The sequence below is a fragment of the Hypanus sabinus genome, chromosome 13, assembly GCF_030144855.1.
Source record: "Hypanus sabinus isolate sHypSab1 chromosome 13, sHypSab1.hap1, whole genome shotgun sequence".
Taxonomy (NCBI): domain Eukaryota; kingdom Metazoa; phylum Chordata; class Chondrichthyes; order Myliobatiformes; family Dasyatidae; genus Hypanus; species Hypanus sabinus.
In genome coordinates, this window is record NC_082718.1 from 17,522,001 (window position 1) to 17,548,556 (window position 26,556).

At 38.8% G+C, this 26,556-nt stretch overlaps 1 protein-coding gene across 3 annotated transcripts in view; it reads left to right on the top strand.

Moving 5' to 3' along the window:
• fbxl13 (F-box and leucine-rich repeat protein 13) overlaps positions 1-26,556 on the top strand; it is a 181,690-nt gene that overhangs the window by 132,923 nt on the left and 22,211 nt on the right. For all 3 annotated transcript variants that reach the window (XM_059987209.1, XM_059987207.1, XM_059987208.1), the window contains 5 exons: positions 2,910-3,030; positions 3,157-3,319; positions 5,196-5,315; positions 10,529-10,655; positions 25,356-25,439. In XM_059987209.1, coding sequence (XP_059843192.1) covers positions 2,910-3,030; positions 3,157-3,319; positions 5,196-5,315; positions 10,529-10,655; positions 25,356-25,439 — 615 coding nt within the window. The remainder of the gene's footprint in view (positions 1-2,909; positions 3,031-3,156; positions 3,320-5,195; positions 5,316-10,528; positions 10,656-25,355; positions 25,440-26,556) is intronic.

Sequence of the window (26,556 nt, forward strand, 5' to 3'; positions counted from 1 at the left end):
GCCAGTCAGTTCACTAAAGACATTGAATATGGATCTTTTGCTAAGCCAGTGAATATCTGCATTATTTCTGTTATTGATTTCCTATAAGATAGCTAATGTAAAAATCAGTATACCAGACAAGTTTGGGGAAAGGGCTGGTTTCTGAGTGACAGCAAAAAGAAGCGCTGATTATTGTCTCTCCTGAGCCGTCTTGCCAAACTACTGGGGCCAGTTTGGAGTGACTATGTTGTCCATCAATAATCTTCAGGCAAGTACCAAGAGCTGGATCATCCCTAGGCTAGCAGCATCAGGTGCTGTATAGTTGTGCGGGCAGTAGATCGAGTTTTGTAGGAATAATTTCTTTTTTTAAAAAATCAGCTTTGGTATAGGCTGTTTGTTAAGCATCCACTCTTAGAAAATCTGATGATACAGGCTGGTACTTGATGATACTTGTTTTGTTCAGGGAGCACAATTTCATGAAAAAACCCTGAACAAGAACAATATCACTTATTAATGAATTCTAGGATATCCTGGTTGAGATTCAAGTTATCTTTAATCCATTTTGGGAGCATGAATCATAAAAACAAAATATCTGATCTTTTTGAGTCCAAATTTCAGCAAGCAGGTTCATCATGGACTAATTTCTTAATAGGTTAAGCAGAAGTGTTGATAAATTTTGATTGCCATTTGACATGATCAACTGGTAAGTAACCGTTTACAAGTGTTTATTGAAAGATTAAAATATATATTTTAAAGTCATTTTCATATTTTCATAACAGTTTATTATATTTCCATACCAGATGATTACATTTACTGTGAACTTAAAAAAGTAGGCACAAATTATTTTTCAGACTTTAATGTGTTGAGATACAATGCATGCATGTAGAATCATAGAGTCAGAAAAATACAGCTCAGAAATCGGTCCTTTGGCCCATCTAGTCCATGCCAAACCATTTAAGATGCCTACAGCCATTGACCTGCAGCCAGACTGTAGCCCTCCATACCTGCACGATCCATGTGCCTATCCAAACTTCTCTTAAACATTGAAATTGAGCTTGCATGCACCACTTGCTCTGGCAGCTCATTCTAACTCACATAACCCTGCCGAATGAAGAAGTTTCTCCCTGGTTCTCCTTAAACTTTTCACCTTTCACCCTTAACCCATGACCTCTAGTTGTAGTCGCACCCACCATAGATGGAAAAAGCCGGCTTGCATTTACCCTATCTATACTTTTCATAACTTTGTATACCTCTATCAAATCTCCATTCAATCTTCTTTGTTGCAAGAATAACGTCCATTTAAAACAGAGATGCAAAGAAATTTCTTTTACCAGAGGGTGGTAAATTTGTGGAATTTATTACTACAGGCAGCTGTGGAGGCCAGATCATTGGGTGTATTTAAGGCAGAGCTTGATAAGTTCTTGATTGGACATAGTATCAGAGGTTATAGGGAGAAGGCTGGAGAGTGGGGCTGAGGAGAGGAAAAAAGGATCAGCCATGAATGAATGGTGGAGCAGACTCGACAGGCCAAATTTCTGCTGCTATGTCTTTTGGTCTCATTATCAACAGTTTTGGGCCCCAAAGGATCTCAGAAAGGATTTGTTGTCATGCTGTCCAGAGGAGGTCCACAAGTATGATTCTGGGAATGAAGGGGTTAACATGTGAGAAGTGTTTGGTAGCTTTGGGCCTGTACTCACTGAAATTTAGAAGAATGCAGGGGGATCCCATTGAAACCTAGTGAAAATTGAAAGGACTAGATAAGGTAGATATAGAGAGGATGTTTCCTATGGTGGGGGTATCCAGAACTACAGGGCTTAGCCTCAAAATTGAGAGGCGACCTTTTAGAACAGAGGTAAGGAGAAATTGTTTTAGCCAGAGTGTGGTGAATCTGTGGAATGCTATGCCACAGACTGCAATGGAGGTCAAGTCTGTGGGTACATTTAAAGCAGAAGTTGATAGTTTCCTGATTGGTGAGGGCATCAAAGGATATGGCAAGAAGGCAGATGTTTGGGATTGAGTGAGATTCAGGATCAGCCATGATGGAATGGCAGAGCAGAGTCAATGGGCTGAATGGCTCTTATTTGACCATATCAGTATTAATCTGATTAACTGTTAGCAACATATAAGTGGATAATCTCTTATATTCTATAGTCATAATTTCCAGTGAGATTCACCATTGATAAGGAGCTGCAAATCACAACTCATGCACCACAATTACTGCTGAAAGGAAATTTCCAAAGATTGGAGAGATTTCAAAGAGTGAGGATTTACTGGTACAAGAAAAACTGGACTGTTAACCATTATGATGATGGGTCAAATTATATAGCCCTTTAATTTAGAAATATCTGCTGAACAGAAAAAAATATGTTGGACCATAGAAAAAATAAAATGCATATACCTGTACTCAAAATCTGATAAAAATAGAGAAAACTGAAAAAAAAACTCAGTAGATCAAGGCAGCATCTATGGAAAGCAAAATGGAGATTATAGAATCAATATCCTAACAAAAGACCTTCAACTGAAGTAACTCTGTTTCTCCTTTCACAGATGCTGTTTGAACTGCTGAGTATTTACAGCATTTTTTTCTTTTATATCTTGGATATTAAGTCATCTGTTGTGTTCTTTAATTGAAAACTAAAGAAGGAATGTTACATACAAAAATAATTCCTGGATAGATTATTTTCAAATCCCTTTTCTTCTATGAAAACTATTCCAAACATATTTATATGGGTGGTCATCAATCTGAAATATCAATTCTGTTTCTCTCTGCATAGATACTGCCTGACAAAATTGAGATTTTACATTATTTTATGCCTTTCAGCATCTGCATTGTTTTGCTTTTTAATTACTAATCCAATCTTTTATTTGTTTTCCTTTTTTTAATCACCAAAAAACCTAGTAATAATGCTGACCATTATTTTTTCTTTAAGGCTATGGTTGACTACTACAATAACCTCACAACCGTTACACTTCTTGGCTCGCCGCACATATCTGATACAGCTATTAAAGCACTTGTCCAAGGCAGCAAGCTTACCACATTTAAAACTGAAGGTTTGACAAATTATGAAATACCTTATGACATCAAATACTTCTACAAATTACTTATTTGATAGAACCCTTAATAGAATTACTCCAAAAGAACTTTTGGACTATAACTCTTCTGTTTTGCCACAATAGGTAATAAACGTATAACTGACACAAGCTTCAAAATCTTCAGCACCAGTTGCCCAAATTTGAATCATATCTATGTAGCAGACTGCTCAAGAATAACAGACAACAGCTTGAAATTCATATCAACACTGAAAAATATTATTGTGTTGAATATTTCAGACTGTATGAGGTAATATTGCTAAATAAACTTCTGCCTATTTAGGACTCTTCAATAACCTGTTATGATCTATTTTTTCCAATCCAAAAAGATATTACAGTTATAATGTTTAAAATAATTTAGTGTTAATGGTCTAGAATGATGGCATTTATTAACTGGGTTAGATTTCATTAAGTAGTCAAATTTTCTTTTTAGGCACTAATAGGTTAGGTTTTCCAATCTCATCAAATTCTCAGCTTACTTCTTTTGAGTGCTGACTCTGTCTAATAGTTAAGGAGTACATTTTTCATGAGTTCATTTGGATAATCAAAGAAGCTTGCTGGTTTCAGAACTGGGATGTCCAGCACTGCAATAATTCTTGAAAACTGCTATCATCAAAAGGGAGCAAAATGACATACGGACAAGGTGTACTTGAGCAGAGAGCTGTGAGAGATCCATAATTTGAAGATATAATCTATAATTACTATTGAAGAAAGTAGAACAAAAGAAAATACTTTCTTACGAGACTGAGAGAATCTCTTATTAGACCAGCTATGTACCTTTTATGGGTGGAGACTGAGTGAGGTAGCAGATTCTCATATTGTAAGGCTGTAGGAAAAAAGAAGACAGAGTCCCATAACATTCCATTGGGTCAGCACTCCTGAAAGAAAGCAAAACCATCAAAACCAGATGGGAGGAGTACTTCCATACATTCCTGAATCATGAGTAAACCATGTCAATTGCCAATGTTGAAACCATCTCTCAACACGCTGAATGAAGGTTATCTATAACCTTGCCTACAAACAAGTAGAAAACATGATCAAGTACATTATCTATACTGTATCGGACTATATACTAGCTGAGGTTTTCAAGACTGAAGTTAACAAACTGGTATGGAAGTTCTTTAAACATTTTTTTCCCCAAATCTTTAGATTCCAGTATTTCAGTTGTAAAATTTCCAATATTGTCACTAAGAAAATAAATATGTTAGAGTGTGAAAATGACCATTGTTTCTCCTTACATGAAAAGTGTTGCTTGTATACTCTTATAGCTTTTCACTTGCCTTTGCTGAGGGAATCTTAATGCATTTGTTTGACTTTGCCACGTGTCAACTAATAGAATTTTAGTTGCCTGCCAAATTCAGGAAAAATGTTGGGAATAAAATCAGGATCTGAACATGACAGTGTGGCACAGAGGCATAGCAGTGAGTTTAATACTTTAAATCACCATGATTGGTGTTCAATTCCCGCTGCTGCCTGTAAGGAGTTCTTACGTACTCCCCATGACTGCGTGGGTTTACTCCAGGTGATTTGGTTTCTTTACATGTTCCAAAGGTGTACAAATTCGTAACGGTTAGCAATTTGTGTGTTGATGCTATATTGGCTGCAAAACCATGGTGACACTTGTGGGCTGTCCCTAGTTCATATTTGGACTATGCTATCCTACTATGAAACCACTCACTCATCTTCCCAAGGCTTGGTGCATAGTCCACTATAAATAACTATTAAGGGATTGATGAATAACAGAGCAATGATGTCCTAAGCGTTCTATACACAATTTGTGTAATAGAGTTCAGTTGATTATCATATTGGTGCACTGTTTCATGCTATGAGGAACTTAGTATGAATAAAGCAACATGGCTAAAAATACAGAAGATAATAAGGAAAAAATACTCAGAATTTAAAAGTATGGCCTTGGAATTCTAGTAGACACAAAAGGTGTTCTTAGTAAATGCAAGGGTAAGGTAACAAGTTTTTACAGCTACTTTGAAATTGCTGTTGGCAGCTTATAACTGTATGCAAATGTTATGCTGTTTTCTTTATTTTTAAAGATTGCTGTATGTCTATAGTGATGTGTTAAGTATGTTTATGCCTGTATATGAATAACATGGATATGCTTTGTATGGTAGTATCACTGATGCAGGTATACGAAGCTTTTTGGAAGGGGCTTCAGGTCAAAAACTTAGAGAACTGAACATCAGCAACTGCATCTTAATTACTGATTTATCACTACTGAAAATCGCACAGAGGTATGCAACATGGTACATAATTACCTTATAAATAAAGTTCCATTTACTTTTATAGAATGTTAAAAATCTGATAATTTAATGTTCAAGATTGCAATATAACTGTCCCAGGAGTTCTGAGTGATGATCCTTCCCAAAACAATATAGTCTAAGTTTCCCCAAAAATGCTCCACAGGGAGAATGGTGCTATCCTGTGAGAGATGACTCTGTTAGGGAAGTACACAGTGTGTACAAAACAATTCACTTCAGGTAAGATCAATCTTCAAATGCATAATATTGAAAAAAAAGCAAAGTTTTAGAATTGAATTTTTGCCTGTATTTGAGTAATGCAGTGGGAGTACAGATGCAAGTCCAATTTTTGATTATTCGCACTGTGATTCTGGATATGAAAGTTGAAAGGAACTTTCAGATACTCACAGAACTACAGCAATTTATCATTCACTGGGTAAAAAGAATTTGAGGCACTACCTGGGAAAAGCATGAACAAAATAGACATAAAAGGACTGTATGGTACTTCATTGTTGTTTATGTGGTATTTGACATGGATGAGTGTATAAATCTAGTTTGTAAAGTTGATTTGTTTGGTTTTTATTCATTCGTTGTTGTTAAACAGACCCTGAAATGGTCTGCAATGGGTAAAGACCATAAGACATAAGACATAGGAGCAGATTCAGGATATTTGGCTTTTTGAGTAGGAAGGTGAGAGTTGTAGTTTGTTGAGGAATTGAGATTATAATCAGTGAAGTCAAAATCTGATCAGTAGGTAATGGATAATCAACTGAAAAGGGAAAACCCAACTTTAGTCCCAGTTTTTCCTCTTCCTTTTCTTTCCATCCCCATCTCCAAAGGAGATCTGAAACCATTTTCTGAGCTGAAATGCTAATTTCACTTCACTCAAGGAGGGAATGAAGCAAAAGACAAGAAATTAGAGGCCAGTTGGTCTGATCTCAGTGGTTGGGAAGATGTTGGAGTCGATTGTTAAGGATGTAGTTTCAGGGTTCTTGGAGGCACATGATAAAATAGGCCATAGTCTGCATGGATTCCTTCAGGGAAATTCTTGCCTGACAAATCTGTTGGAATTCTTTGAAGAAATAACAAGCAGGGTATACAAAGCAGAACAGGTGGATGTTGTGTACTTGGGATTGCACATGAGGCTGCTTAACAAAAGCCAATGGTAGTACAGGAAAGATACTAGCTGACTGTCAGGTTGCAGAGTGGCTGATTGGCTGCCGGTGATGAGTGGTGTTTCTGCAGTGGTCAGTGCTGAGACCACTTCTTTTACCTCGTATGTCAATGATTTGGATGACAGAATTGATGATTTTGTGGCCAAGTTTGCAGATGATACAAAGATAGGTGGAGGGACAGGTAGTGTTGATGAAGCAGGGAGGCTGCAGGAGAACTTAGACAGATTAGGAGAATTGGCAAAGAAGTGGCCGATGGAATAAAGTGTTGGGAAGTGTGTGGTCATGCACTTTGGTAGAAGGAATAAAAGCATAGTCTAATTTCTAAACAAGGAAAATTCTGAGGTGCAAAGGAACTTGGGAGTCCATGTGCAGGATTCCCTAAAGGTTAATTTGCAGGTTGAGATGGTGGTGAGGAAGACAAACACAATGTCAGCATTAATTTCAAGAGGACTAGAATATAACAGCAAGGATGTAATCCTGAGGTTTTAAAAGGCACTGGTGAGGCCTTACTTGGAGTATTGTGAGCAGTTTTGAGCCCATTTTTTAAGAAAGGATGTGCTAGCATTGGAAAGGGTTCAGAGGAGATTCATGAAAATGAAAGCTTATCATATGAGGAGTGATTGATGATTCTGGCCCTTTACTCACTGGAATTTAGATAAACGAGGGGGAATCTTATTGAAATCTATTTAATGTTGAAAGGCTTAGATAGAGTGGATGTAGAGAGGATGTTTCTTCTGGTGGGGGAGTCTAGGACTAGAGGGTACAGACTCAGAATAGAGAGATGTTTATTTAGAATGGAGACGAGGAGGAATTTATTTAGCCAGAGGGTGGTGACTCTGTGGAATTCATTACCATAGGCGGCTGTGGAAACAAGATCATTGGACCAATTTAAGGTGGAGGTTGATAGGTTTTTGATTAGTCAGAACATAAAAGGTTACAAGGAGGAAGCAGGAGAATGGGGGTTGAGAGGAAAATAATGAAGTGGCAATGGACCAAATGGTTTAATTCTCCTCTTGTGTCTTATGGTCTTATGTGACTCCTGGATTTGCACCACAAAACAGACAACCACTATTTCAAGGCTTCCTCTGCTATACACTACAAAGTGCATTCACAGCTGAGCTAATAGTAGAACTGTTGTGTGTATACTGTCTGTATGATGACATTGTAAGAATCAGCTGCTTACAGATAGGTTCAATTGTTGATCTAAATTTTGCACTGGAGTCAAGAGTCAGAGAGTGAGAAGATATTACATTTCTTCTGGTAACTACTCTTCAGGTTGGAATAATGGCTTACGTTAAATAGTACAATATTAAAATGTATGATTGCCAATTGTGATGACTGTTGTGATGTTCTGTGCAGTCAAGAAATTTGTAAATTCAGGGAATGAAAGTCCTTGTAAATATTCATCACTGAAATGTAATATCCTAATGGCATTGTGGAGTGCACACTTTGGGACTGTGCACTATTGGGAAGCTTGCAATTGCTTATGCTGTCTGCTCTATGACAAATGGGAAATAGATATACTTCCCTTTTCTGCAGCAGAATGTCTATGAAATCTGTGAAATGTTACATTTACAGTATTTCCTGCACATGAGGGGCTGAAAAATGATGGCCACCGTAACTTTTAAAGCTCAGTAAGTAGCATATTTTCAGATTCCCAAAGTTTCTTCAGAAGTATTCTTCAACAACTTTATTGCTCTGTTCTCCATTCCCCCTTCTCATTTTATTTTTATTTTACTGAAATACAGTGCAGATTTGGCTCTTCCAACTCTTCAAGCCATGCTGCCCAGCAATCCCCCGATTTAATTCCAGCCTAATCACAGGGACAATTTACAAGGACCAATTAACTAGCATGTCTTTGGACTGTGGGAGGAAACCGGAGCAACCAGAGGGAACCCATATGGTCACACGGAGAATGTACAAGTTCCTTACAGGCAGTGGCAGAAATTGAACCCACATTGACTGTGTTGTAAAATGTTGTGCTAACCACTACACTACAATGCCACCCAGAAGTTTAAGAGATCTCTGGTACACATCTCTGGTACCAATATTTTTGTGCTGAATTTTGAAATGACCATGGACTTAATTAATTTTGTTAAAAAGTTGTTAATTTTGTTAAAAAGTTAAAAAGTTATGTAGGTGACTAGAAAAGTGAGGCATCATCATGTCCTCTTTGCCCTGGCAGAGGGACCATTGAACACATCTTTGGCAGCTGCCCAAAAGCCTTGAGAGAAGGATGCTATCACTGGTGCCATGACAAGATGCTGAAAGGAGTGGCAGAAAGTATCTCATCAGCCACTAACAAAAGAAGCCCATAGCCTTTGTCAAAGCTGGAGACCAACCACAACCTCAGCCCAGGTTACTGGCAGGCTTGCCACTGTGTGACTGGCAATTGAAAGTCAGTCTTATCAAGCAATTAAAGTTCCCTGACTTCATTGCATTATCATCACTGAGGCCTGACATGGTCATTCTGTCAGAAACCTTGAAGTAGGTAGAACTGATCCTTGAAGTAGGTAGAACATGGTAGAACTGACAGTGGCTTGGAAGACTGGTTTGAGGAGGCCTTTGAACGTAAGAAAGCCAAATGCCAGGATCTGGTAGAGCCAGGGGTGAAGGGCACAATTTAAGACTATAGAGGTGGGGTGCAGAGGTTTTGCTGCCTTCTTGCTGTGCAGAACCAACTCTCCCCTTGGCATATGGGGGCAGCAACAAGAAGAGCCACTAGGACCATCACAGAGGCTGCTGTGTGAGCCTCTAGATGGCTATGGATCAAGAGGTGTAAACCATGGACCATTGCTACTGGGACACAAATAGGGCCTGATCAACCCTTGCTGGGTTGCCTGGGAGAGAGTATCTGATGTTGAAAGACCCAAAACAGCCGATAACTCCAGGTTAGATTACTGATGAGCTGTCCCAGTGCATTTTAGGATGTATAATAGCATTGAAGTATCATATAATTTGGGAAAAGATTAACCTGCATTTAACTTCAAATAACTCTGTAAATCGGTTGCCAACAAACTTGCAATTAATTGATGAACCCTTTAATGGTATGGGTGGATTCTCATTAAGTACCAGCAAATTGGCAGCATTGTGAGATCTGTTTTGGCAACAGTGCCTCAAGTCAGTCTTCTCTGCATATATTTGACAATGATGACATTGTATACAATACTGTCATTTCCAATGTGATGGACAGGCAGAATCATACATCAAATAGAAGGGTTTGCACCATACAGCAAATTCACACTAATATAACCCAAGCAACATTGCAATGGAGCCAAATTTGGATAGTGTCTATTTCTCTTGAAAATAAATGACATTGAAATGAAAGCAAAATAAATTAGATGCTGTAAAGTAGAAATAAAAACAATAAAGCCCTACGGAAAGAAAAATCTCTTTAAAATTCTGATGAAAGATCAGTGACTTGAAATGGTAAACTCTGAACTATTTCTATCAAACGTTTCCTGACCAAATAGAATGCAAAAGTAGTTAAAGTTGTGCAAGTTTCTTCTGATTTATTTAACATCACCAGCATTTTTCTTAACTTATTAATACAGCTTAACAAAATACAGTATATATGAAAAATGTTAACTCTAATAATTTAGTAATGAAACCTAATTATTTCTTTCAAATGTACCTAATGTAGTTAAAATTATGTTATTCAGATTCAAAAATGTAGATAAAGAAAGTTTAATGTTTTAGATTCTGTTCAATTAGTGTTATCCAAAAATCAAAGAGCAAAATTTGGAACCTAGAACAATACAACACAGAATCAGGACTTTGGGCACACAATTCTGTTCCAAGCATGATGTCAAGTTAAACCAAAATCTCTTCCAGTTCCACATGATCCATATCTCTCCATTCCCTGCACGTTCATGTGCCTATCTGGAAGTCTTTTAAACACCACTATCATATCTCCTTCCACCATTACTCCTAGAATCCTGTCCCAGGCTCCTATTACATATTCATTTCAATTGGATAGATTCATTATAATTTCAATACTTTAATCTATTTCAATTTTATTCTTTCTTTCAGATGCCTCAGCTTGACTCACCTAAGAATGCGTTATTGTTTGCACGTAACTGACAGTGGGATTGAATGGCTAGGAAGCTTGCCTACGCTGACCAATATTGACCTGACGGGAACTAATGTACAAGAACAGGTTAATAGTAACTTTCTTCTAAAACTTAGAATTTATTTTGAAATATTCATGCAGCATAACAGCAGGTTTCTCTATACACATATTTCCTGTCATGTAAGAGAACAGTGGGACTAGTTGGATAGTTCTTTCAAAGAGCTGACCTTCTATGCTGTATGATTTATGTCTTTAAATCACACTTCTTATTGTGCAAACTGTCCTAACAGTTAGAGCAATTAAGCACAGGTCTGATGCTGTCCATTTCTTGGCATTGCCTATTGTTCCTGTTAGCTTTTTTCCCCACAGAAACTAGATTCTCAACTCAAAACCAACCCCTCCACAAAGACCCAACCTCAAGGATTCAATCCTGGGTCTCCAACCCACAGTAAGAAATGTCAAATTTTAGATCACAGCTGGAAATAACCCTGGAGTTCTTTACTAAATTTTTGTCATTGCTTAATTTTTTTTAAAAAGCAGGAGTTTTTGCCCTGCCATTGATGCCACAGAATGTTGCTTTTGGAGCTACTCTGGCAGTTTTAGATTCAAAGCTGGAGATCCTATTCTCCCATAAAAATTATCTTTCAGAACTTTAGTGTAACAGTGTCCTGATAGTCTTGCTGTTATTTAGAAAGTCTGTGGAAAGACATGTTATGAGAAAGGGGCTCGTATTTCACTTTAATCACAGTTCTGCTATTTGATTTGGGGCCAAGGATTACTCAAGCCCACTTTAATCAAGCTCATTCCTTAAAATAGATTTTTTTGGGGATCACATATATTGTTTATTTTTGCTTTCTGCATGTAATGATTAACATTCTGTACAATCTACAGAATTCTAGTTATCATTTTTAGTGCAAACCACTCAACCCCACTATACCTCAACTTTTTTAAAGATAGGAAGCCTCATTTTGGTGCTCTCCAGTCCAAATTGATTGAATTTAAACTGATATATAAAATAAAGATAGATAAGAAATACACAGATTTTATTGTTTATTGACAGATTTGCTTTTCTCGATGTTTTATACTATGCTGAACATTGAGCAACAGGCTAAAGCTGTGTTAAATTTATGCATTCCACAGATATTACTTTTGGAAACATTTATTCTGTGGTACAGCTGAGGGTTTTGAATTTTGCACTGTTGTGGCATATTTCTCTTGGATGGCAAATCTGTTTCTATAATTATTTGTGTCTGCAATACCAATACCTACATTGGACAAAATATGCATTACTTTCCATCTATCTTCCATCTAAATATAAAGCTGGAATTTAATTGGGAACATTCAAACCACTTGGAAAATACTTTTAAAATAATTGCAAAAAAGAGATATATTTAAATATTTTAGTCTATTAACTATATTTGATGAAATGACAAATTCCATAAAGAATACATTTTCAATAAATTATTAAGTATGGATTGCTAGCTGCAGTGCTTCAAACATTACAAATGTTGTTTTGTTCCTAAGTAACAATTTATTTTCTTGTGTAAGACTTCGGAAACTTATACAGAAATATAAGAATTAAAGGGTTTAGAAACTCAATCATGTTGTCCCATTTTACCTTGAGTAGGACAATTTACTCCTATTCTCTGCAATGTACACTATCCATCTTGAGATTAGGGCGCTCAGTAGGTTGACATGCTCACAAGTATTAACAAGTCTCCTAAACTAAGTTCCTAAGTTTATTGTAGAACATATTTGGAAATGGGTCTGGCTCAGTAAAGCACCCAGCATATCTTAGTAGCTCTCTACATGTTGAAGGCTGATTTATATTCTTACAGAGTAAAGAGCAACTTCTGGAATTGGTTTCAGAAAGAGTTTATCTCATCTGTGGGTGGTTGGGTTTATGTGAGGAGAATAGTAAAAAAAAGTCCAAAAAAATGGAGAAGGAATTGGCAGGAAGCCATACCCAGAGTTAACTTTCTTTACGTTTTCTTAATTATCTGCAAGACGTGCATATAAGGTTTTATTTTGTGTGGATATGATCATGTGTATACCGATCATTTAAACATTCTAACTTTGATAGTTCATGTCTTTAACCTTTCAGAGTGTTTACAAATATTTTTCAGAAGATGGTCCTACAAAATAACTTCTTATGAGAGGTCATTTCCTCTTCGAGTAATGCCATAGGACCCAAGTAGACCATGTACAAGCAGAAATACTCACATATCACCTGGTAATTCTCTCATTATGAGGGACCAAATATTGAAATGAGGAACACCAGAGATTTCATGTTGGAGGCTGCAGGACACACCCATATCTGTCCAACAGTGATGACAAATATATATCTGGGAGGCTCTGATAAGAAAATACTTCTGGAGCTGTAGCACATGATGCACAATATAATGGCAAATATTCCATCCAATCTTTGTGACCGGGATGAATCTGAAGCATGAATGGCATGACGTTAGTTACCTTTACAATCCATAGAACCATAGAACACTACAGCACAGTACAGGCCCTTCAGCCCTCCATGTTGCGCCTTTAAAAATCTTTACAATCTTTACAAAAAAGTACTAAACCCACACTACTCTATAACCCTCCATTTTCCTTTCATCCATGTGCCTGTCCAAGAGACTCTTAAATACCCTTAAAGTTTTAGCCTCCACCACCATCCCTTGCAAATCATTCTAGGCACTCACAACCCTCTGTTTAAAAAACTTACCCCTGATGTCTCCCCTAAACTTCCCTCCCTTAATTTTGTACATTAGCCCTCTGGTTTTTGCTATTGGTGCCCTGGGAAACAGATACTGACTATCCACCCTATCTATGCCTCTCATAATCTTGTAGACCTCTATCAAGACCCCTCTCATTCTTCTACGCTCCAAAGAGAAAAGCCCCAGCTCTGCTAACCTTGCTTCATATGACTTGTTCTCCAAACCAGGCAATATCCTGGTAAATCTCCTCTGCACCCTCTCCATAGCTTCCACATCCTTCCTATAATGAGGTGACCAGAATTGAACACAATACTCTGTGCGGTCTCACCAGAGATTTGTAGAGTTGCAACATGACCTCTCTACTCTTGAACTCAATCCCCCATTAATGAAGCCTGGCATCCCATAGGCCTTCTTAACTAACCTATCAACCTGTGCAGCGACCTTGAGGGATGTATGGATTTGAACCCCAACTTCCCTTTGTTCATCCATACTCTTAAGTAACTGACCATTAATCCTGTACTCAGTCTTCTGGTTTGTCCTTCCAAAATGCATCACCTCACACTTATCTGGATTGAACTCCATCTGCCATCTTTCTGCCCAACTCTGCAGCCTGTCTATATCTTCTTGTAACCTTCGACAACCTACAGCTCCATCCACAACTCCTCCAATCTTCATGTAATCCACAAACCTACTCAACCATCCTTCCACCTCTACATCCAGGTCATTTATAAAAATCACAAATGGCAGGGGTCCCAGGACAGATCCCTGCGGCACTCCACTAGTCACCGACCTCCAGGCAGAATACTTTCCTTCCACAACTATCCTCTGCTTTCTTCCTTTAAGCCAAGTTTTTTTCCAAACAGCCAAGGTTCCACTTATCCCATGCCTTATGAATTTCTGGATGAGCCTCTCATGAGGGACCTTGTCAAATGCTTTGCTAAAGTCCACGTAGACCACATCCACTGCCCTACCCTCGTCAATTTCCTTTGTTACCTCTTTAAAAAACTCAATCAGGCTCATGAGACATGATCTTCCCTTCACAAAGCCATGTTGACTATCCATGAGTAGACTGTACTTCTCCAAATGCTCTTAGATCCTATTCTTAAGAATCCTTTACAGAAGTTTGCATACCACCGATGTAAGACTCACCAGTCTACAGTTCCCAGGTTTCTCCCTATTACTTTTTTTAAACAAGGGAGCTACATTTGCCATTCTCCAGTCCTCCGGCACTTCCCCTGCAGCCAAAGAGGATTTAAAGATCATAGCTAATGCTCCTGCGATCTCTTCTCTCAATTCCCACAACAACCTGGGGTGTATCATATCTGGCCCTGGGGATTTATCAATCTTAATGTTTTTAAGAAGATCCAGCACTTCTTCTTCCTTAATCTACACATTGTCCAGCACACAGGCCCGCTCTACTTTGACCTCGTCCTGATCAAGATCCTTTTCACTTGTGAATACTGAAGCAAAATATTCATTTATGACCTCCCCAACCTCCTCCACTTCCATGCACATGTTGCCCTCTTTATCCTTTAGTAGTCCCACCTTCGTTCTCGTCATCCTCCTATTCTTCACATATGCATAGAACGCCTTGGGGTTCTCCTTAATCCTACATGCCAAGACCTTCTTATGCACCCTTCGAGCTTTCCTAAGTCCTTTCTTTAGCTCCTTCCTGGATACCCTATATTTCTCATGAGCCCCTCCTACTTCCTGCTTCTTATATCTAATATATGTTTCCTTTTTCCTCTTGACAAATTGCCTCACGTGTTTCATCAGCCATGGTTCCCTTTTCCTACCATTTTTTTCTTGCCTCAGTGGGACAAACCTGTCCTGAACCAAGCTCAAGTGGTCCCTAAACTTCTCCCACATTACTTCTGTGCTTTCCCCTTTGAACATCTGTTTCCAATTTACTCTCACTAGTTCCTGCCTCATCCCTTCAAAGTTAGCCCTTCTCCCAGTTAAGCACGTTACCATTTTGTCTGATTTTATCCCTTTCCATAGCTATGCTGAAGCTAAGGGAGTTGTGGTCACTCTCGCCAAAATGCTCCCCCACCAAGAGGTCTGTCACCTGACCAGAACTTACCCAGAACTAGATCCAGTATAGCCTCTCCTCTCATCAGCCGGTCCACATACTGTGTCAGGAATCCTTCTTGAACACACCTGACAAATTCTGCCCCATCTATCCCCCCTTGCACTCAGTAAGTGCCAGCCAATATGAGGGAATTGGAAATCACCCATAACTACTACCCTGTATTTTGTGCACCATTCTAAAATTTGCCTGCTTGTCTGCTCCTTGGTGTCCCGAGGGCTATTTGGTGGCCTGTAGACTACTCCCAGCATAGTGATTGATCCCTTCCTATTTCTGACTTCCACCCAGACTGACTCCGTGGACACTCATTCTGCAGCGTCCTCCCTTTCTATAGCCGTGATACTATCCCTGACCAGCAATGCCACTCCCCCCCTTTCTACCTCTCATCCCATTCCTTTTAAAACACCTGAACCCTGGGACCTGCATCATCCAATCCTGCCCTTCCTCCAACCAAGTTTCAGTAACGGCCACAACATCGTAGTTCCACGTACTAATCCATGCTCTAAGTTCATCCTCCTAGTTTCTAATACTCCTAGCATTGAAATAGACACATTTCAACCCCGTTAACTGGCTATAATTATGTTTTGTCCCCTGCCTGTCCTTCCTCATCAACTCAGAACTCTTAGCATCATGCCTTTGTCCTTCTACCTTAATCCCTGCACTCACATTCTGATTCCCACCCCCCTGCCAAACTAGTTTAAACCCTCCCCAACAACTCTATCAAACCTGCCCGCCAGGATATTGATCCCCCTGGGATTCAAGTACAACCCGCCCTTTTTGTACAGGTCATACCCGCCCCAAAAGAGGTCCCAATGATCCAGAAATCTGGATCCCTGCCCCCTGCTCCATTCCCTCAGCCACACATTTATCCTCCACCTCATTCTATTCCTATTCTCTGTCACATAGCAGAGGCAGTAATCCCGAGATTACTACCTTTGAGGTCCTGTTTTTCAACTTTCTTCCTAACTCCCTGTAGTCTTCTTTCAGGATCTCTTCCCTTTTCCTACCTATGTCATTGGTACCAATATGTACCACGACCTCTGGCTGTTCTCCCTCCCACCGCAGGATATCTTGGATGTGATCAGAAACATCCCAGACCCTGGGACCTGGGAGGCAAACTACCATCCAAGTTTCTTTCCTGTGTCCACAGAATCACCTGTCTGAACCCCTGACTATAGAGTTCCCATATCACTACTGCCTTCCTCTTCCTTTCCCTAACCTTCTTATCCACAGGGCCAGACTCTGTGCCAGAGGTACAGTCACTGTTGCTTTCCCCAGGTAGGCTGTCCCCCTCCAACAGTACTCAAACAGGAGTAGTTATTGTCAAGGGGTACAGCCAGAGGGGTACTATCTAGTACCTGACTCTTCCCTTTCCCCCTCCTGACTGTGGCCCACTTGTCTGTCTCCTGTGGCCCCAGTGTGACCACCTGCCTATAACTCCTCTCTATCACCTGCTCACTCTCCCTGACCAGACGAAGGTCATCGAGCTGCAGCTCCAGTTCCCTAACATGGTCCCTTAGGAGTTGCATCTTCATGCACTGGGTGCAGATGTGGCCATCCGCGATGCCGGGGGACTCCAGGACCTCCCACATCTGACACCGACCACAGAAAACTGGCGTCACACACATACTACCTCCTTTTGCAATCAACAACTGCCTCGCCTTGTCCCGTAACTGCCGAAAAGCCCGTGGAGCCAAAGCCCTTTCACTCTGCTGCCTGCTCCCAACGCTGCCCGCTGGATATGGCTACCTTCTTTTTAAACTGTTCGCGCTCAACTGGCTGATGTCACACACCTGCGCAGTCTGACCTCTCTCTTCCCCTGAGAACTCAAAATGTCTTCCCGCTGCAAATCCTTAGATGCCCTCTCACTGCCTTCTTGTTCCGAATCCATTGAAAAAATAATGATTTTCTTGGAGAGTCAGACCATTAATTTAAAAAATGCCTGAAAAAAAATGGCTCACAAATCATATGTAGGACATTGAATTGGATGCATGGTACCCAAAGAGTGGTCATCCTTTTTTTTTCTGTTGATAGGCAGCAAAAAGTTTAACACTTATTAATAGCAGAGAATTATGGGTAGACCACAAACAAAGCAATGGTGAAAGAGGACATGGACGTGTTTCCACTTTTCCTCAGTTGACTTCATATTCCCGTTTCCCAATTTTGTTAGTGCCAGATGGTGCCGTTGACCCACTGGCAAACCAATCCTTACAAAGATGCCCCAGAAGATGTACATCAAACATCTATCAGTCAAAAATGATCTGAGTCATTGTTTAAATCTTGATTGAAGCATAGTGTTTCAATCATGTGGAAGCACTAGGATTAAGTTAGCTAAAGATTTATAGTAGCACAAGAGTAAACATAGATATGAACTTCAGAAAGGGTAAGATGTGGGAACACACACCAGTCCTCGTAGATGGATCAGAAGTGGAGAGAGTGAGCTATTTCAAGTTCCTGGGTAAAAATATTTCAGAGGACCTAACCTGGACCCAACATTTTGCTTCAGCCATAAAGAGGGCAAGATAGCGGCTATATTTCATGAAAACTTTGAGGAGATTTTGCATGTGACCAAAACCACTTGCAATTTTCTATGGGTACCATGGAGAGCATTCTAAATGGATGCACCACCATCTGGTATGGGGGGGGCTGTTGTACAGGATCTAAGTAAACTGCAGAGAGATGTAAAATTAATCAGCTCCATCATGGACACAAGTCTCCATAGTATCTAGGAGTGGTGCCTCAGTAAAGTGGCATCCATCATTAAGGGCCCCCATCACCAAGGAAATGCCCTCATCTCATTGCTACTATAAGGAAGGAGGTGCAGAAGATACATATATATTTACTGTAATTCACAGTTCTTTTCTCTCTATTATCATACATTGAATTGTACTGCTGCCATAAAGTTAACAAATTTCATGACATATGCCAGGGTAATTAAAGCTGATTCTGATATCATTAGTTTGGTAAGCTGCTACTTTGCATCACATAACTTTTACTTCTTTCTGCTCATATTTAGTCATGGTCATTCTTTTAGTCACTGACTTGTAATTGGATTTTTCACATGATTAATGGCTTCCATCATTAAGGATCCCCATCACCCAGGACATGCCCTCTTCTCATTGCTACTATCAAGGAGGAGGTACAGGAGCCTGAAGACACACACTCAATGTTTCAGGAACAGCTTCTTCCCCGAAGCCATCAGATTTCCGATTGGACTGTGAACCCATGAACACTATCTCAGTATTTTTCCCTTTCTTTTTGCACTGTTATTGTTATTTATATGTATATACAGTGTATATACACTTCTTGTTGTAATTTATGTTTTTATTATATATTGCAATGCACTGCTGCTGCAAAACAACATATTTCATGACAACTTCCTGTAATACTAAACCGGATCCAGATTCTGATTACAATAATGCCAAAGAAAGGAGGGGTGTTAATCGAATATTTGATTGTTTTCAGTGTTAGTGCATTAGGGTTGTGGTTGACAAGATGGAATGCAAATGCCTTTTGATATATACACTCTGTTGTCACTTTCTTAAGTACAGGAGTGGAACTCAGTGTGGTCTTTTACTTCTGTAACCCATCCACTTCAAGGTTTGACATGTTGTGGGTTCAGAGATGTTCTCCATACCACTGCTATAACACATGTTTATTTGAGTTATTGCTGCCTTCCTGTCAGCTTGAAATAGCCACTCTCTCCGTCCTCTCTCATTAACAAGTTGTTTTCACCCATATAACTGCTGCTTACTGGATTTTTTTTTGTTTCTCGCACCATTCTCTGTAAACTTTAGAGACTGTTGTACGTGAAAATCCCAGGAGACCAGCAGTCTCTCAGATACTCAAACCACTCCATCTGGCACCAACTTAAATCACATAATCTTCCTTTTCTGATGTTTGGTTTGAACAACTGAACTTTTTGACCACCTCTGCATGTTTTTATGCATTGAGTTGCTGCCATATGATTGGTTGATTTGATTTTTACAATAAAATGCAGGTGGTCATTGAGTAAGATGGGTGAAATTCTGCTCACTAAATGCACCTTGAAGTACTGAGGCTATCCCAGACAACGAAGAGTGACTGCTAGCAACATTACATTGCGTTGTTTCTCCTCCTCAGAAGTATCTTCTATTCTATATCATTCTGCAATGTATATACATCAAAGCATATTTTACAATCATTCCTAAGATTGTAGTTGATGCAAAAAGGGCAAATCCCAAAATGAATATCATAGTAGGCATAGACATCATGGACCAAAGAGCCTATTCTTATACTATTATTGTACATACAACAACCTAAAGTATACTGAACACCATATAATCTGGCTGTAATATGACTTTCAATACGTACCATACTTCTTGCAATCTTCATTGAGATCAGTTGACATGTTATGGTATTCCTCGTTTTTGACCATTAGTTGCCATGTCTTTTCTAAGGCGAGAAATATGGTTTGCTAAAAGGCAAAACGTGGCAGGTGTCCAGGAACCATGGCCTCGAAGTTTGTGAACGTATTTGCTGTTGCATGTTATTTTCATGCTGTTGGATTGAAAGTGAATGAATCTTTTTGATGATACAAGGGAATCTGATTTGTAACTAGCTACAGATAATGAGAAGTCAATTGAAGTGCAGACCTCATTGCATCTTTGTGCATTGCTGAATAGAATATCTGATTACTGGCTTTGGTAAATAATTTATCAGTCTTTGCAATTATGAGCATGAAGGATCATGGAATAAAAAATTGTGTTTTGTTTTACAGCTATTGGTAAGTGTAAGCATCTGTTCCATTAGCATATCCAGTTTCAACAGTTTGCAAATACCTTCCTCCATTGATGTGATACCCCAGTGGTACAAAATTCCAAGGGAGCTGATTATTTGCCTTTAAGCTCTGAATGACAAGAATGGTTTCCTGCAAGCTGTGTTTCCCTGATGTCATTGAGTACCTTTTCACTGTCTTATAACAAACAATTAACAGAGTGAATCAGTCATAAGCATGTTTATTTGACTTGCTGCAAGGGAAGACCATAACTGCATAAGAGCCAATCATAGCTTTAAAAAAACAGAAAACATAGTCACTCCTTTATACCCAAGTGTTAGCTACTGCATGTCAGTTCAAGGTCAGAGTGCATTCCTTTCACCTGCTTAATCGGTGTACTTGGCCTTCTTCCAGTAATTGTCATTTGTCATATACTCAAGGTCCATTTGCATAATATTGGCTGAACACAATTAGCAAAGCACTCTGGTACAATACAGGTTCTATTTGTTTTGGACAAAAATACCATTTTTTTACTACGAGTAAAGTACTTTACAAAGCACTTCCCAAGATTCTCTTTTCGTCTATCCACTTTAATGAATACCTATTCCTTTCCTTACTATCCTCTCCTTTGTTCTGTTATTTCACACAAAAATCATATAAGAATAACTGCTATTATTATGAAATTAGTAGTTATACCATAATGCAGAACAGTTGCCCACCTTGTGCCAGCACTCCAGATGGCCACCATCCACCTCCCTGAGTGCAATAGTTGTGATACTGATCCCCTAATTTATTAATCTTCAGTGTTTCTGAATGTATACACTGAATCCCATTTGCTGGAATTAAAGGGAACCACCTGTAGCAGGATTCCTCCTTCACCATGGAATGGAATATGACTACAAATCCAACATGCTGGAAGGTTCAATCATTCAGAATATTTATATCTGAATGAAGTGAAAGGGTTATGAGCAGGGGCCCTGTTTATATATACCAATACACCTATTAGCTCCAGCATCGCCAGTACAAGTAGGGTAATCAGTATGATGTTGAGGGGTTTCATGTTTTTAATGGCTCAGAAGTCTTTTTAACAGTGTATCTATGATAGTTTCTCTCTTATCTTAATAGCTGTATTAGTCATCAATAGTATCTGGAATGGTCCTTCAAACCAAGATTGCAAACAAATCTTCCTCTTAAATGTCTGGACAAACATGTAACCTCCAGACTCTATGTTGTGACACTTAGTGATGTGCTTCCTTCAACTGGTGATGATACTTGGTGATACTTTTTTGTGAAGGATACATAATAAGCCAACATGCTTTCATCCAAATTATGTCTGCTCATTTGCTTGACTTCAAGTGGTGCATCAAACAGCAGGTGCAATGGCCTCCCCATTATGATTTTGAGGGGGGACAATTCAGTAGTCCTGTTGGCTGTGGGTCTAATGACCATGAGGACCAAAGGTAATACTTGTTTCCATCTCAGCCCGGATTCTCACACATTTTACTAAGCTTGTTTTTAATTATTCCATTCATCCTTTCTACCAAGCTTGCCAGCTGAGAGTGGTAGCTATAATGAAAATGTTGGGCAACCTGTAAGACCTTACGTACATCTTCTATTACCTTCCCAGTAAAGTGGGTACCATTGTTCCTAGACAGTTTCCAAGGGATCCCAAACCTTCAATGAATACTCAGCTACAGTAAATGTGTCATTCTTTCTACAAGGAAATGCATCGACCTATTGTGAAAAACATCAATAATGACCAAAACATATTCATATTCTTCACATGACAGTAATTCTATAAAATCCATCTGTAAATGCATGGGTGGTCCATCGGAAGGTGGTGTACGAGATCCTTCCACCTTCACTAGTTTTCTTGGATTTTGTAAAATAAGTTGTTCACAAATTTGATTTACAGATTGGAATAAACTAGGGACATGCCATGCTTGATGTATATGATCTATCAGTCCCTTCTTATGCCTCCAGAGAAAGAGGTTAATGTGGCCATGTGGGTTGGTGAGCCATTTTGTTTGATGGTCATTTTACGTAGCTTAGCTTTGAGCATCTTGCCCTGGATCATTTGACTGAGGGCCCAAATTTGCAGTGGGACCTTGGAGAGTAAAGATTCCACATCAGCATTGAACAACAATCCTTCTACAACTTCTTATTCAAAGGTTGCCTCTACTCCTAATGTACGAGGGAGCAATAAAAGAAAGCCCTTACTTACTTCCAATTGCCACTCCATCCAGTTGTTGCCAGGACCTTCTGTCATGGCAGTCTTTGCAGATTCTTAACCATTGGTCCAAGGTCCTTTGCCACCTTGCTTCTGGAAACTGCTAGAGATAAGTGGGGTTCCCTGTTCTCCTAATCTTGTATGGTCCACTGAACCACATGGGGAAGTCGCACTGCTGCCACAATACCAGAAATCACCCACCCAAATTTCAAAAGTGTTTTGAACAATTTCCTTACAAATATAGGGATCCAATTTCTGATACATAAAATGGTCACTTCCAGCTGAGATATAGTAATCCATGCAGTAAAGATAACAGTGGCACTTACTGAGTTGTAGGCCTAAATAGAATCTAGATATACAGTATTTCTGGAGGTTTTCAAGACACTCTTGTAAAAATGCTCTAAACTCCTCAATAAGTGAGTAGTGAGTAACTGCCACTTATACAAAATAGGTTGACTGCTACTGAAATAGTATAATCACTAATGGCTCTCTGGTATATACACATCAAGTCGCTTAGGAGTGCAGGTAACAGAAGCTCACACTTTACACAATAAATTTACACACTCTTCCACATAAATTTACAGGCACATCCGGAGAAAGTAGAAAGGTATGACATAAATCCTGGTCTCCTATGCTAACTTCCATTGGGTCTGACTTCAGGAAGGACAGAATGCAATGCAGATCGAGATCATTTCCAATAATGTGAATTGTAGGTCCCATAGCCTGCTTTCTTGGCAGACCTGAATATTATTGCATTTTGTGTACTACGTTCTGTATATATTCTTCTGTATATATACTCTACCTTGTGTGTCTCCATAATTTTAGACAAATTAGCTTTTTTAGGAAAGGCAGCATGTAATGCATCTTACATATTTTTATAAAAATCTCAATTTGGCATGGTGGCACGTCATGGCCTTGCACTAATAAGGTGTTCTTGAAAACCCTGAATTTAACCTCATAAAATTTGAATTTGGTGGTTACCTATGCCCTCATTAAGGTTTCCAAATTCAATATACAAGGTTCACGATACTCACAGTAATTTTAAATTTCTGAATAGTTTTTTCCAAACCTGTCTCCAGGTCAGGCAGTTCTTCTACCATGGGCCATAAGATTCCTGTTGTCCAAGGTCGATATACACCCCTTGGTTTCCTATCTGTAATTCTTCCACTGATCCCTTCCCATAATTATTAAGCATATACCATGCTGGTGTCCCCTTATTTGGGACAGGAGAGGACTTCTCTTGGCCCATTATTACCAATTTCTAGTCTCTCTTTCTCACCCTACTTACTGATTGTCTCTTTCTTTTGTTCATTACAGCACCCTGTAGGGATCAAACTTGAGCCCAGTTTCCATAAATCCCACTAATTCTTATTCTTTTTACTGGTACCAGTGTGTCCTTGACACCAGATCTAGCACGTCCTTGATGCCTGAGTTGTCCCTGACACTCTTACCAGTTAAAGTTGGTGTGTCCCTGACGCCACAGGTGTCCCTTACAGTTTTACTAGTAAAATCTAATCATTGATACTCGTATGTTTCTGGTCCCCATGCTGAAAGCATTGCAATCATGAAGAGATAGCGTAGATCACAGTGTATAGAACAGGTGTTCTGCTGAGTACTTTTTCACTATGTCTTACAACAAACAACAATTAACTCAGCGTGGATCAATCATATGCATGTTTATTTTAATGGCTACAAGGAAAGACCATCACTGCACAAGAGTCTTGAAAAAAACAGACATCATAATCACTCCTTTATACCCAAGAGTTAGCTGCTACACGCCATTTCAAGGTCAGGGTGCATTTTTTTCACCTGCTCAGTCAGTGTACTTGGCATTCTTCCAATAACTATCTTTCAGTCATTTGTCACAGATGTAAGGTCCATCAGCAGAATGTTGCATGAGCACTATTAGCAAAGCAATCTGGTACAATACAGGTTCCATTTTATTACTACAAGTAGAGTATATTTTCACAATGTCCCCTCTTGTGGATCGACACAGGTAGGTAGCAACTGGCAGTTATTATTCCTGCTGCTAATCTTAGTTTCTTGTCTGAGTTCCAAAATAGTATGACATAATGTGCATGCATACTACACCTGACAAATCAGGGCTTGAACGGTGAACAGCACATATAAACTTGTCAAAGTAGCCTCTATAGATACAAAATTAATCTCCAAACTTAATAAATCAATCTTTCAGTCAAAACTGAACAAAAACTCTCTCAGAAGCAGGCAAGAAAACCAGTGGCATGAGACCAATTTTCTTTCATCGTGTTTTTCATCATATTTTTAGCTCTGTCAATGGCCTTGTGTTCTCATTTTGTTTTCACTGAGAATTTCCAAGAAACCTAGTAATTACCAGGCATCTTGGTATACATTTTGTCCCACAGAAAAAAAATGTGAATTTTGTATTAAAATTGCTGTATATGGGCAATTAATTAAGAAATTAGCAACCCACATCCCCTAGTGGGACTACATGCATGAAGCCTAACAGAGATATAAATATTGTGTCACAGTGAGCTTCCTGATGCATTATCATCTACCCTCTTCCAAACAACTCATCTTCCAAATTTGATTTAGAATCTAAATTAATTTTGGAATGCAATAAATATCATGGCATGCTTCAATAGCTGTATCAAAGATTACTGAACTTACTGCAACCGAATAAACAATATACACCATTCCATTTGTACAAGTTACCACGCTGCATTCATATTACAGGCACCTTTAGCAAACTGGACAAGAGGGTGCCCCTACATTACTTTGTAAGATACTTGCCACAATACAGATACCCTTCTGAACAAAGTATTTTTTTTCAACATCTTGCTTGTTTTTATTCCTAGGCAGTAAATCCTACAGATCATTTCTTGGTAGCATTCATGGTTCATTCATCTTATACTAACCCTACCTATGCCTCTTTCAATTCAAGAGTAAAGTAAATATTTCTTTGTGAGTTAATATACAAATGCTGTCTTTTAATTTTTTAATTTCTTTTGTTTGTCAGAGTTTGTCAGGTCTTAGTAGCAATCACAAGATAAAGGAGCTTACAGTGGCAAAATGCTCAGGAGTCACTGATAATGGATTACAGGTAGATAAAACTAAAAATCATTTCTATTGCCATAAATGTATTTTTATTTAACTTTGACCATTGTCTGTTGGAAATGTTTTCTAGGTGTCTGAATTCATATTGCAATCTGCTTTATTGGCAATTTATTACCTCAAATAGTTGCTTATTTGTAAGACAATTTAAACCTAATGGATTCTGTTGAATTCTTTATTTCATTTGTTGGACAAGTTAGAAGGCTACAAGCCTAAAACTTGCAGTTTTAACCAAAACAAGACCTAACTGCCACAAACCTGTTGCTTTGCTTTTGTTATTTTAATCTTGCTTATCTATACGTATAACTGACAGGGAGACACATGAGAAGCTGCTGTTTCTTTTATTACATGTAGATCAGTGCTTAATGATGAATTATTTCTGAGTTGGCATGTAAGTTTAAAAAAATTGTTAGTTTTGGATATCGCTCTCCTCTCAGTTAATGTCACATTATTCAGAGTTAACAAACTAAGTAAATATTATGCTCAGTGAGACATCTAGTATTTAGGTTACAGAGAAATTACAATGCAAGTCAAGAATCCATCTTAACAAACTCAGGGACCATTCAATAATCTTATAACTGGGTTACGGAAGCTGTTCTTGGGCCTGATTTTTATTTCTTCATCCCAAAGGGAGGGGGCAAGTGAGACTGTCTAAGGTGGTTGTTCCACTTGTCCTTTGGCCTCTTTTTACTGTAACTCCTTGCACACAATGGCTCAATGTGAAAATCAGGGCATTTCTTATATATCATGGAATCAACAGCATCTTTGGCCTTTGGCTAAACCACTAGTTGTCACATCACTGATAATCATGACATTAGAGAGGCCATTGACTCAACACACAAATGATGTAAGAAGTAGGTGGTAGGAACTTACATAAAGTATATACCATAGTTATTTGGATTGCCACTTTTCATTTTTTAATTACTTAAATTCAAAATTATAAAATGAGCAAAGCATCAATTGTGCTAGAACTTTTTAAAAAATGTATTTAAGCACATCAATACTATTTCACAAATACTAAGTTCTAATTTAGCTGTCTGTCATCAGGAAATCAATATACAATGCATATTGCCATTTATGTTTTAGCTCTTATAACAAAAAATCTC